Below are 13,673 nucleotides of genomic sequence, written 5' to 3' on the forward strand. Positions count from 1 at the left end.
AGGCCAGGGGACAGTTCCACCTTGTCTCCTGTGCTATGCTAATATATAATGTAATATAATATAATATATTGTATATAATATAATATTTATAATATTAAAATGTAATACAGTATAATACTAATAATGTATTATAATTATATATTTTATATTACATTTGATATTACTAATAATATTACAATATAATTATATAGTACAATATAGTAATGTATAGTGCTGATATTGTACTGTGCTAATGGTATAATGTATTATATGTATGTATGTGTGTGTATATATATGTATCTTGCAAGCTGCTCTGAGTCCTGTTCGGAATGAGAAGGGTGGCACATAAATGCTGCAAATATAGTCGGTCCTCCACATTTGTGGATATGATTAAAATGTTCATCACAGAAATGTCTTGTCTAGGCCCCTTAGTGCAATTGTATGGTCAGCTTCCATCAGAAGTTGACCACAGAGTTGTCCTGGAGCACCTAGAAATTTTTACAGAGATATACCATCACGTTTCTCACTTTCACAGTGTCCTTAAACCCAATGAATGTGGAGGCCTGGCTTTTCTACTACAATAAAACCCACACTAAAAACAATTGTAAAGGATCTGGAGAAAATCTAGCAGCCATCTCTTTTTAAACTTTTTAACCGTATCACTGAAAACAGGTTTTTTTACACAGTTATGCTGGGCCATATTAGGGGAGAAGGGTCAGTGGCCTCAGAAGACAGATATGTATGAGGTTCAGGCTTATGGAGAACAAACTTTTATCTTTAATTCTGCATCACAAGCCTTTATCTTTAATTCTGTGTAAAGTGTGGCAAGGGAGCAACTCTGCTCCCAAGTACATCTATAGACTTGCTTGCTGGCAGAAATGATTTCTGGCTACTAACCCCAGATGTCTTAAACCTACACCTAGCTGGCATTGCGCCCCAGACTCAGAGGAAGAACTGTTTAAAGCTACAGACAATGCAGTTGCTGTTGCCTGTTTTTTGTCTAAAACTATTTAGCCGCTTGTGATCCCTCTATTTTACCAGTTTTGAACTTATTTATTTATGTAATGCTTTTGACATGAATTTATTAAATATTTGTGTTCAATCTTTTTTATCTCAAGACTGCTATCAGAGGGAATGAAAGAATAGAAGGAAAGCATATTGGATATAAGGTGTAAAAATACGTTATACTTTACATACGTAATACACGTACAGCTATGTATACCCTACAAAGACATTACAGAATTAACAATAAACATAAACACTATGATATAGACTACGTAATCAGTAATTTTAAAAGATGATTTGGCCATTTAATAGTAATTCAGACGTTTTTAAGACTAAAGATGACAATGTTATATAATTGCCCATGCTATTATTTTTAAGTACTGGATTTGCATGCTTAGGCCAAGGTTAAGTAAAGTGCCAATGTATAATGACTGACAGAAGTTATGGCTCCTTTAGTCAAAATCTTGGGGGGAAGGGAAATCTAAATCAATATAGTAACAACTGTGATCCTGAATTTATTAAATTAAGAGAAAAGCCTGTTGTGGTGTTACAAGTATTCAATTCCAGCTGATATGGTATTAAAAACAATATTGTTGTAATGATATTGTCTATTACAATTTCTTTTCTGACCTTCAGTTTAGTTTTCACTTCTAGCAACATATTCAAATCAATAGGCAAATGAGAAGGCTGCATCATTAAGCAGAGCCAAGCTCCCATCCATGGACACGCAGCTGCTACTACGTATTGTACAGTAGCCTTGCTTAACAGTTCAAGCCACACCTACAAAAAGAAGGAAAAAAAGACAATCATACACAGGGACAAACATTCACATGTATTTACAGGCAGAGTGAATTTAAGTTCTACAATGATACATACCTTATGTATTAGTTCCAGAATTTCTTGATTACTTTCTAAAATACAGAACTGAAAGATATGTCTTAACATGTCTTGCAAAATGGGTGTAAGCCAAGTTGCAGAATCCTAACAAAAGAAAAAGAGAGCATCAAAGTTCATTATTTTTAACAAAGTAAGTTGGAACCTAACATGAATTTCTTCAGCCTATAGTGCTGACAAGGGTTTTTATTTGGGGGAGGGGGGAGATAAAGATACTTGGCATTTCTGTCCTGTCTCCTTTTTTAACCTCTGCTTTCTTCTGTTAGCTCCTACTTCCTTGTTTTCTCCTTCTTGTTCTCTCTCTCACACACATACATATATACAGATAGCAAGCTATTTAACCTAAGCAAATTGAAAGCCAAAACGAAGGTCAAAACATCTGTTATAGAACTCCAATATGATAACACAGTCTGTAAGCCTTCAGAAGAAGACCTACAAGCCACTCTAAATACTTTTGCAGAAGCATACAGGAAGCTCGGCCTCTGATTGAACATTGAGAAAACCAAAGTGTCCTTCCAGCAAGCACCAACCAATCCCTCTGTAATGCTACAAATACAGCTTAATTGTGTAACGTTTGGAAATACTGACCATTTCCGCTACCCCGGCAGCCACCTCTCCACAAAAGTGAACACTGACACTGAAATACAACATTGCCTGAGCTCTGCGAGTGCAGCATTTTCCGAATGAAGCAGAAAGTGTTTAAGGATCGGGACATCCATAGGGATATCAAGGTGCTTGTTTATAAAGCCACTGTCCTTCCAACCCTGTTACATGTGAAACATGGATTGTCTACAGACGTCACACTCAACTCCTGGAATGTTTCCATCAGTGTTGCCTCCAAAAAAATCCTGCAAATCTCTTGGGAAGACAGGCGGACAAATGTCAGTGTGTTGGAAGTAGTCAAGACCACCAGCACTGAAGGGATGCTCCTACACCATCAACTCCGCTGGACTGGCCACGTTGTCTGATCACCATCTCCCGAAGCAGTTACTATACTCCCAACTCAAGAATGGAAAACGGAATTTTGGTGGCCAGGAAAAGAGATTTAAAGATAGGCTTAAAGATAATCTTAAAAACTGTGGCAAAGACACTAAAGAGATAACTGGAAAGCCCTGGCCCTTGAGTGTTCTAACTGGAGATCAGCTGTGACCAGCAGTGCTGCGGAATTCAAAGAGGAACGAATGAAGGGCGAAAGGGAGAAATGTGCCAAGAGGAAGGCATGTCAAGCCAACCCAGACCGGAACCGTCTTCCATCTGGAAACCAATGCCCTCACCGTGGAAGAATAGGCGGATCAAGAATAGCGCTCTACTGTCACCTAAGGACCCACTACCAAGACACTACACTTGGAAAGCCATCATACTCTGAGAACGAGGGATCCGCTAACCACAATTTCTCTTTTTCTCCTCCTTTGCCCCCTGGTGTGTTTGAATGCATGCATTCATTCATTTTCTTCGCTCTTCCCCATCCCTATTCATTCGCTTTTTTAAAAGATTGTATTTGCATACTGCTTTAATTGTGTTTTGAAATGTTTCTGGATTGTGAAATTTTAATACTATAGTAAAATGCTTTACCCCTTTCAAAGGAAAGAATACAGTAATTAAATATAGGATATATAGTATATCCCATAAGATTTAAGCATAACCGGAATTAAGTACATGCAAACTTATTTTCTTTTCAAGTTCACTGTAACATCACTCTTACCTGATCTTGAGTAGACAAGAGGGTAAACAGAGTTTCTAATGCTGCTTTTCGAACAGAAGATATTGTATGATGTAGGAATGGCCATACACGGGGTACTAGAACTGTAAGGGACTGCTGAATACTGGGGTGCAATGGAAAGAAAATAAATGATGAAGAAAAAGTTAAAATGTTTTTCAATTAATATTAATGTTTTAAATAAAAATGTTTTAATGTTTTATTAACAAGAAAAATACATTCTATATATCATAAACTTTTGATATTAAGAAATTATAGCACACAAGGTAAAAAGACAGTCCAACGGTGTTCCCAAGATTTCAAGCGAGGTCTCTCTCACCTTACTCATACTATTGATCTTTTCACTTTCCCACATTAGAAAAAGTTTTTTACTAATCTGATACTGAGAAAGGGGAAAAATTCATTACATTGAAATACACAAAATAAGAAATTTTGTGATTGATTGGGGATACAGAAACTGAAGCATGTCGAGACAAGAACATATTGTAGTTATATAAACCGCTCTCTAATTTGGGCCTCATAACATTTAAGTATTTATCCATTTTAATCCACTTTAAATACTGTGACTGCCTCTTGCAGAATTCTGGGGTTTGTAGTTTAGGGAGGCCCAGGGTTTCTCTGGATGAGCAGAGAGCCAACAGATGCGCTGAAAAAGTATATGTTGAGTCTATTTTTGTTTTGTAAAAGAAGAAAGAGTGCCCCAAGTAACAGCTCTGCAAAGAGGTGTTAGTTGAGAAGGTTGTTGACATGGCTGCTAACTTGGCAGAGTATGCTTGAAACCATGAAAATGAATAAAATCTGGCTACCAGTATTTAAAAAAACTCTAAAATATGGACAGTAAATAAAGAGGAACACTTAACAAAACGAGGAATGCATGACATGAAACCATCAGAGCCAGCTAACGCCTCCCAACAAAGGATTCCCCCAGGCTTTGAAGCTGCAAGGCCATTCAATGCTAATCAAGGTATCCAATTGCAACATTCATACTTGCCTCAAACAGACAAGAGTTCCTTCTCCCACCCTGGACATTCCACAGATATATAAACCTCACTTGCCCAGTTTCCAACAGACCTCACAACCTGTGAGGATACCTATCATAGATGTGGATGAAACGTCAGGACAGAATGCTTCTGAAACGTGGCCATTCACCCCGGAAAACTCACAGCAACTCAACATTTTATTGTTTAGGCACACAAGGAAAATATATTCCTCAATCTACCATGCTGCAATTTTTTGGACGGTCTATTTGCTGTTTCTGACTGAATATCTTTTGTCTCACTATCACTGAAAGTAATTTAAATCATTTTCAATTCTTCCCTTTCGTCGGCCTCAGTGCAGCAGTCATCTGGGCCATTCTTTTCCATTTCAGAGCTCTAATGGGCATCTCAGGTGTTTTATTTTTCCCTTTCCTTTGATTAGCTTGGCAGCCATCTTAAGGGTATTACTCTTACTTACTGAGTCAGACCTTCCTTTTAAAAAATAATTTCATAAAGTGGGGGTAGGTTGCTATTTGCTAGGTGCCAAATCCTTCATGCATGTAGAAGCATCCCTTATGTAAATCACTCTGAGGATCTTTTTATCTGTTGCCTCAAGGCTATGGAACGCTCTGCCAGAAGAGCTCAAATAGTTAAATCAGGTGTCAGAAATTTAACACACAATTGAAGACCTCTCTCTTCCAGCAGACCTATCCAGTCAGTTTTAATCATGAATTTTAAACTCGCGTCTTGTGTTTTATTCTATGTATTTTAACATGAATTTTATAGAAATATTTTAATATGTGAATGTTATAGAATGTTTACAAAGATTATGTGTTTTAACTATGTTGTAACCTGCCTCAAGAAGAGGTGGATAAAAACTAAAATAATAATTATTATGTAGCAGCACTTTACCATATATTTATTGTTTAGTAGAAACTACAAGACTAAGGCCAGACATAAGGAGCAAAAGCCATCTTACTATCTACTTTTTTCCTTTTCTCCTGTTTATTGCATCCCATCTTATATTTTGTCATTAACGTCAACATTTCAGGCTAAGTTTCCTGAGAAGGCACTAAAATATATGCATAAAAACTGAGAAATCTTTCCCTCATCAAATCTTGCTCCTTTTGCAGCATTTTTAATCCTTTCTTTTAAATCCTCCTACATTTCCAGATCATACATGCCTGAAATTTAGCATAAAATGTATTATATGAAGGCTAAAACATGCAAATCTACTATGAATGCTTTCCTATCAAGCAAAAATCACATTTGAGCTGCTATGAAAGAAAAGGGTAAGAACGCTTCTATCTAGATTACCTGCATTTTTGGACCTGAGAGTAAGTCAAGAGGGATGACAGAAGGGTCATGATGCTGTTTGTGGAAGCTGTGAGGTCATCAAGATCTAAGAGTGCATCCCATAAAATATTAAGAATAAAGGGAACCTAAAATTTAAATACAGACACAAGACAAAGTAACTTTCAGTCCTTGTAATCTTGTTTAGAACACAAACAATGAATATATACATATGTGTACCTATATCTATATCATTAGTGTCAATGTACTTTGACTCACTTTTTCTGGCTGAAGGTGGACAAGGCTTTCCACCACTGGTACTAAAGATGCTGCAGCAACAGCTCGAACGTCATCATCTAGATCTTGTAGACCTTCTGTTATTGCAGGCAAGACTTTTGGCAATAAAGTATCAATTAAGTCCTGCAAAAGTAAGAAGTGGGAGGCTTAAAATCAAAAGATAAAGTCCACTTTTAAGTGTGTAGTAGACCCTATGACTTTTTAAATACAATTTACCATAATAATAACTTTATTCTTGTACCCCGCCTCCATCTCCCTGAAGGGACTCGGACCCGATTACATATGGCACAAAGTGTCTAAAACAGAGCATAAAATAAACACATAGTACAATGCAAAATAGTAGAACATATAGCATATAAAACAACAATTTAAAACTCAGAACAATACTCGAAACCTATGGTGACAACTATCGTAAGACAGGGCCAGACTGTAAACAAGACACTGGAAAAGGGATATTGCAAATTGTAGCTAAGGAACAAGGGCATGCTGTGTCATTTACTTATTTATTTATGTATTTACGGCATTTATATGCCACCCTTCTCACCCCGAAGGGGACTCAGAGCGGCTTATAATATCTATTTTCATACAATATATTATATTATTAGCATAGTACAATATCAGCATTATATATTGCTACATTGCACTATACCATTATATTGTAATATTATTAATAATATTACATGTAATGTAAATATATAATTATAATTATAATATTTTATTATTACTAGTATTATATTGTATTACATTATAATATCATAAATATATGTATATACAATATATTTTATTTTATTATTAGAAAAGACAAGATGGAAATGTCTTCTTTAGCTAAGTAAAATGGGCAAATCACAAATAAGGTTTTTAAAAAACAAGAGACTGCTTCAGCCAAGGATACACAATCTCTTCACAACCCTAAGGGTCACATCTGGCATGTACTAGGAAATTAGAGAGCACACACTGGAGTGTGCTCATACATGCCTGGCATCTCAACATATATGTACTTTTACTCCCTATCACGTTATTGAGCATACATTTTCCATATGTGTATCTTCTGACATAAGATGTGGAAATTTACTTTCCCCATTACTGTATACTGAAATTTTGGGATTACTTGGAAGAGGTAGGAAACGTTTCCATCCGCATTCCAGCAATCCTGAATGGAAATATTGTTCGACAATACACTGAATTATTGTTTCTTCATAGATACTACCAGGAATAAGCAACAATATGGAAGTGGGCTCTCAGGATCACAGAGTAGTCATGTGCATTCGGGCCAAAAGGCATATCGTTTTCTGGTCCATTTTCGTTTGACCCCTCTTTTCGTTTACCAGCAAGTTACCCGAAAGGGGAGGGGTGTTTTCCATTTCATCTGGCAAAGATTTGGCCCATTGGCTGAAATGGGAAACTTTAAGGCTCAATCCTCAAGCCATTTTAAGGCCTATCTGTCTACCTCAGTTGTAGATCCTTTTTATAACTGCAGACCTGCCAAGATGTTTTAGAATTATTTTAAGTTTTAAATTTAACATTTTTAAAAAATAAGACAAACTGCAAGAGAGGGTTCTGGGAATTGTAGTCGCCGGTTGTGTCCATTCTCAGCCAATCAGAACACGGACATGACCGGGCTTTTTATTGGTTGAGAGCTGGGGGGGGGGGGGAGAGGGGGAGACAGAGAGCAACTTCAACTCGCATCATGCTCCAAGACGAACTTGCAATGGCCACCCTATGCTAGTACCACTGGGAAAGTGAGTTCTAAGGGCCCTCTCTGGAAGAGGAGGTAACTTTCCAAGAAAAAATGGAGGAGGCTTATTCTGCTAAGGAGAGAAAGAGAAGTCACAGATCCTCCTGCCTCAGGTATTTTGTGGACTTAACTCTTTCCGAAAATATCGTCTCTCTGAATTCATTTCACTGGGGGTTTTTTTGTCTCTCTCTTTCCCTTTCTGTCTTCGGAAATTACATGAAAACTATGAATCTTGTTGTTAATGGTGATTCGGGCCAACTCTATCACAGAGGTGTTAGTTTTTAATATATATTCCACCATGCAATCTCCACTGAGATTACTATCCCTTTGTCATTGCTTTGCAACAGGAGAATGTGGGACCATGAGAGGCTGGGAGAAGCCCAACTGATCCAGTGAGTGATGAGAGGAAATGGCTTAAGAACACACCAAAATTCATAATGGGCCAGAGACTGAAAAATTACTTTAGTGGAAGGCATATTTAGAATCTTAAAAAAACATGCAGTTCCAGAATTTACAGAACATTGGGGGGGGGGGGGTCCATTTATAGATGTTTAATAAATTGCTAAAATAACTATAGTCAGCCCTTGCTATCCACTAGGGCTTGTTTTAGGACCCTTCTCCACTTGTGAATACCAAAATCTGTGGATGCTCAAGTCCCATTCCATACAATGGTGAGTAAAAATGGTGTCACTTACTGTACAATTACAGTATGGATATGGGATTAAAAATATATTTACAAAACAGTTTGGTGGAAAAATCTATGAATGCAGAACCTCATGCAACCCAAATGTTGTGATTAAGCATACAAGACTTCCTACTGACTTTACTTGGCTAAAACATTCATACATATGCTTCGGCACAATGGGATAGTTCCACATCTAATTGGAATAATGGATCGAACTACGACATCCTGATGAAACTTAAAACCATACCTGACGAATTGCCAACGCATACTTTATCCCCAGCAGACCACCATGCCTCACTTCCCACTGCTCTTGTGCAAGTAACTTCAGCAAGATAGCCACAGTTTTATGAACTCCACTTTCATTCATGTATTTGAGTACCACTCCCAAAGTCTGTGCACATGTCTCTCGCACTGGTGCCACAACCTAAAATCAAAAACAACAGCAATAAACAGAATAGTAGAAAGACAAGCCAAAAGTAAACCCCTGTACACACAGCAGACTTTCAATATTGATACTTACTTCATCTGAAACAAAATCACCAAATCTGTCTAGTGCAAATACACAAAGAAGTCTGATAGCCAAGTCTTCCAGCCAGTCCTGGTGCTGTTGAAACATCTGTTTGATAAAACAATAAAAATTTTAATTAGCTGAAATGTTTACATATTTTGCAAGACATAAAAATAAGTGTTACCTCATCTTACTGATGGAACTAAATGAATATTTTAACAAATGTTATTAAATTAATAAAACCAAGATAAAGACACGCCCATTCTATGACCTAGACACTAAAAGAATACTAATGAAGAGCAACCACAGACTTGGGACTGTCTTATACCAGCAAGAGAACAAACATTTAGAATTCAAAGTTTATAAAGTATCATTTTAGGCTGCAAGTGACTGGCATTATTTTTTAGTCTTCTAGCATGTAAAAAGCAGCCAATGAAAAAACCTGAGGATTAAGTCAGGCATTTCTTTGCTCTTTTCCATCAGAGCTGTTTATTTAAATTCACATTCATGAAGAACATTAAAAGGTAATACACATTCCAGAAATAAAAATAGCAAGCAGCACAATTTTTTCTACCAGTCAATTTGATTACATCAGAGGTTCTCAAACTTTTTAAACAGAAGGCCAGGTCACACTCCCTCAAACTGTTGGAGAGCCTGATTATAATTTGAAAAAACATGAGTGAATTCCTATGCACACTGCACATATCTTATTTGGAGTGCAAAAAAACCCACTTTAAAACAATGCAATAATTAATATGAAGAACAATTTTATCAAATATACACTTATTGGTATTTCAATAAGAAGTGCGAGTCTGCTTTTAGTTGATGAGATAGGATTGTTGTTGTTGTGTGCTTTCAAGTTGTTTCAGACTTAGGTTGACCCTGAGCGAGGGCCGGGTAAATGACCTTGAAGGGCTCTATCCAGACCTCAGGCCTTAGTTTGTGGACCCCTGGATTACATGGTGAGACCAATGTCAAGTTTTTTATGTGACTACCACTATCTTGTTATAAGCCCCCAAGAATAAACAACAAATGACAGCATTTTAAAAAAAGAAAAAGCAATGTTTTACTGCTAAAAATACAGTCCTTGATTCTAAGTTTGATAACAGGTTGGTAGGAGGTGTGAACAAGTAATTACAAGATTGCAAAAAAATGCTCATTTTAACATATGATGGAATTCCCTAGTATTCTACTTCCCTTAGCAATCTGTCTCCACATTTTAACCATACAAGCATAGACACAGAGGAGCTGAACAATTAGCACTGCAACTGTGTCAGTGCGGACTAGACTTTATCTAGGATTGCATACTATTCTTACCTCTTCTAAAGTACTGTCTCCTATTTTACCTCCACTTTTTCCATGTGCTTTAAGTACTTCTCTCAGTCCAATACCTGCACCGTGCCGAATCTGAAAAGCCATTAAAATGCAGTTCAGATACATAGAATCATAAAGTTGGAAGAAATCACAAGGGGCATCCAGTCCTAGCCCTGACATGCAGGAATACACAAGCAAATATTTAAACACCAAATCACCCAAAATAAAAAGGGTTCAGTCAGACCCTCCGCATTTGCTAGGGTTAGGGTTTTTAAATCCTTGTGTGCTACTGTTTATATGTGAGTTATATTAATTGTATTGTTTTTGCTTATAGTGTTTTGTTTTATTGATGTGTTGTCGGGCTTGGCCTTATGTAAGCTGCTCCGAGTCCCCTTGAGGAGATGGTGCCGGGGTATAAATAAAGTTTTATTATTATATTATTTATTAGGGGCACAGAACCTCCATGAAGGTGAAAACCTACAAATAAAGAAATTGCTATTTTTTTAACCTGATACAACATCTTTCTAGTAATTTATAGGTTTTCTAGAATTTTTTGGTCAACTCCCACCGGAAGCTGGTTATAGAATTGCACTGGAGGATCTAGAGATTTCTAGAGATGTTATCTCTAAAAATCTCTAGATCCTCCAGCATGAGTGGAGGAAGCTGAGGAGGAAGCTGACAACAGAAACTTGATCACCAGAAAAAAAAACAACACCTTAAATCAAATCCTTGACTAATCCAATTTGTAAAAGTCAAAAATGCAAATGTGAAGGGAGACTGTAGCTAAAAGTCCACATAATAATAATAATAATAATAATAATAATAATAATAATTTATTTATACATTGCCCCATCTCCCAAAAGGGACTCAGGGCAGCTCACAAAAGCACTCAAGGTACCACAAAGAAGAATAAAATTACACAGCACCAGGACAATACATAAATTAAATGAATACAAACAATGGACAACACCAATTAATAAAATTAAGAGTTTAAAATTTCTAAAATACAGTAAAGCCTGTAGGTCATTGGGCTTCTTAAATCATGAACTAAAGTGCTATGCAACAATGGAAAGGCTTTCCAAAACACATACATATTTTATAGATACTGCAGCAAACCAAAAGCTTGATGAGGTAATCTGCAGTGAGAAAAGTTCAAAAGTAAAGCAATTTTCTAATGACCAAACTATAGTTTGGTTATGGTATCTGAAGAAAGATTTGGCACTCACAGTACTGATGCCTGTGCAACCACTGCATGTATATGCAATGTTTGAATCACGTATTATTGGTCTTGCGTGTCTATTTACTGATAAATCATTAAATCTTTGTGCAAAAAAATCAATACAATTGTACTACTCTTTTATTTGAGCAAATAAAACTGGTGTCCTTACTAAATCAGAAATGCACCACAAGCATTTTGATAAAATAATTTTTCCTTTCAATCCTATATGACTGAAGACAGTTAAGAGAAACGTTTACCTCCCACGATGGATTAAAGAGATCATTGCACACTTCTTCACAAAAACTTTCGAGAGGCCATTCATTCGTCTAAAAGAGAGAAAAAAAACACCCTAAGAAGACTTAGCTTCCAAATTATTTCTTAAAAGATAAACTATCTTGATTACATTTTACTACATTAAACCTTAGCCTACACTTTGAACAAAGAGATCAAGAGATGCAGTAGAAACTAACTTTTCGTTGTGAACATTTGAAAGAAAGTTGAGTCTCTTTAAATGGTTGCTAAAAAATATCATGATGAGCGCATTTTTAAAAATCCCTTTCTTCACTCCTAGTCACCTTTCCATCCTTTTACACAGAACAAACCCAGAAGGACAGGAAAATATAACTTCCACATCATCCTGATGCCTTAACCAGTTTCCATGTTGCAAGCATCTAGAATGCTGCAATCACATTACTCAAGTCCTATTACCTTCAATGGGGGAAAGCTCAGGTGTATAACTGATTATAGAGTTTAGTTACTGTAAGTCCAAGCTATTAATGTCTTACAATCAAGTGCTAGTCCTAACTACAGTTGAACCACTAAGGGTCCTTCCACATAGCCATACAACCCAGAATATCAAGGCAGAAAAATCCCACAATATCTGCTTTGAACCGGGTTATCTAGGTCCACACTTAAGACAAATTTCACTAATTCAGTGATCTACTCTAGTTGGAACTAATAATATGATTTAGACCTCAGTTAATCACTGCAGTGAGTTTTTGATATAACTTGAATTTGTTATGAATGTATTCTGTACCTCTTCTGGAATATTCTCTACCAAGAGTTTGGTGTCAGATGCTGGTTGACTGAGGATAACATTTCCAATTTTTCTCCTCTTTTCTTCTGGTTCTCCATCAGTGCTATCATTGCTTCAAAAAAAGATTTAAGTATTTGTGAGATGTTGTGTAACACCACTTAACAAAACATTAATAATACATTGTAGGCATACAGAAATATCTCAAAACCATCTCAATTGACACCAGAGTAACATCTGAGACAAAATGTAAATCTGTGACACAGTGTAACAAAATTTTGTGTTCCTGGTTTGAAAGTGTTATTTCCTGTTTAACTATGCGGTACTTGCTTTGAATACATGGGGGAAATTATCATATTTACTAATATCAATCAGAACGTTTTGAAAATATAGAGAAAGAAAACAGGTAATAATCTGGCATTATATGTTGCAAAAAAGCTCAAGTTCTAGTGAAAGACAATTATTATTTGTAGATTGAACACTTTCTTAAGAATTGTTTTCCAATTATGAAATATAATTGAATAATATATAAATAAAAATGTAATATTCATTTGTGGTATTAACGTAACTCAAAACCACTGGTGAATCGACAAATTTGGACACAAGATACTGATCAGGCCAACGAGTGACCATCACTCATAAAAAACACTGGAAAACACAACAAAAGAGACTTAAAAAGACAAAAAATAAAAATACATTACAATGCAAGCGCAAAACCACATATATACACATACAAAACACATATACACAGACAGCCACAGCAACGTGTGGCAGGGGACGGCTATTATACAATGAAAAGAGAGAATGTGGTTTAATTAGGACTCTGGGAGATTAGAGTTTGAATCCCTGCTCAGCCATGAAAATGCACTGGGTGTCTTTCGGCAAGTCACACTCTCTCAGCCTCAGAGGAAAACATTCTGCTCAGAAACTCCTGTAATACATTCATGCTGCAGTAGCTATAAGTCAGAAATGACTTGAAAGCACAAAACATAATGTGCAATATATATATTTCTGGAG

General features: G+C 36.4%; 1 protein-coding gene across 1 annotated transcript in view; it reads right to left on the bottom strand.

Annotated features, from left to right (window-relative positions):
* BTAF1 (B-TFIID TATA-box binding protein associated factor 1) overlaps nt 1–13,673 on the bottom strand; it is a 71,893-nt gene that overhangs the window by 38,585 nt on the left and 19,635 nt on the right. Inside the window, exons 7-16 of the mRNA XM_060768696.2 lie at nt 12,660–12,771; nt 11,881–11,949; nt 10,408–10,497; nt 9,103–9,198; nt 8,830–9,006; nt 6,145–6,285; nt 5,890–6,014; nt 3,581–3,701; nt 1,861–1,965; nt 1,615–1,764 (exon numbers count right to left, since the gene is read on the bottom strand). Of these exons, the coding sequence (XP_060624679.2) occupies nt 1,615–1,764; nt 1,861–1,965; nt 3,581–3,701; nt 5,890–6,014; nt 6,145–6,285; nt 8,830–9,006; nt 9,103–9,198; nt 10,408–10,497; nt 11,881–11,949; nt 12,660–12,771 (1,186 nt within the window). The remainder of the gene's footprint in view (nt 1–1,614; nt 1,765–1,860; nt 1,966–3,580; nt 3,702–5,889; nt 6,015–6,144; nt 6,286–8,829; nt 9,007–9,102; nt 9,199–10,407; nt 10,498–11,880; nt 11,950–12,659; nt 12,772–13,673) is intronic.

Source organism: Anolis sagrei, chromosome 3 (assembly GCF_037176765.1).
Source record: "Anolis sagrei isolate rAnoSag1 chromosome 3, rAnoSag1.mat, whole genome shotgun sequence".
Taxonomy (NCBI): domain Eukaryota; kingdom Metazoa; phylum Chordata; class Lepidosauria; order Squamata; family Dactyloidae; genus Anolis; species Anolis sagrei.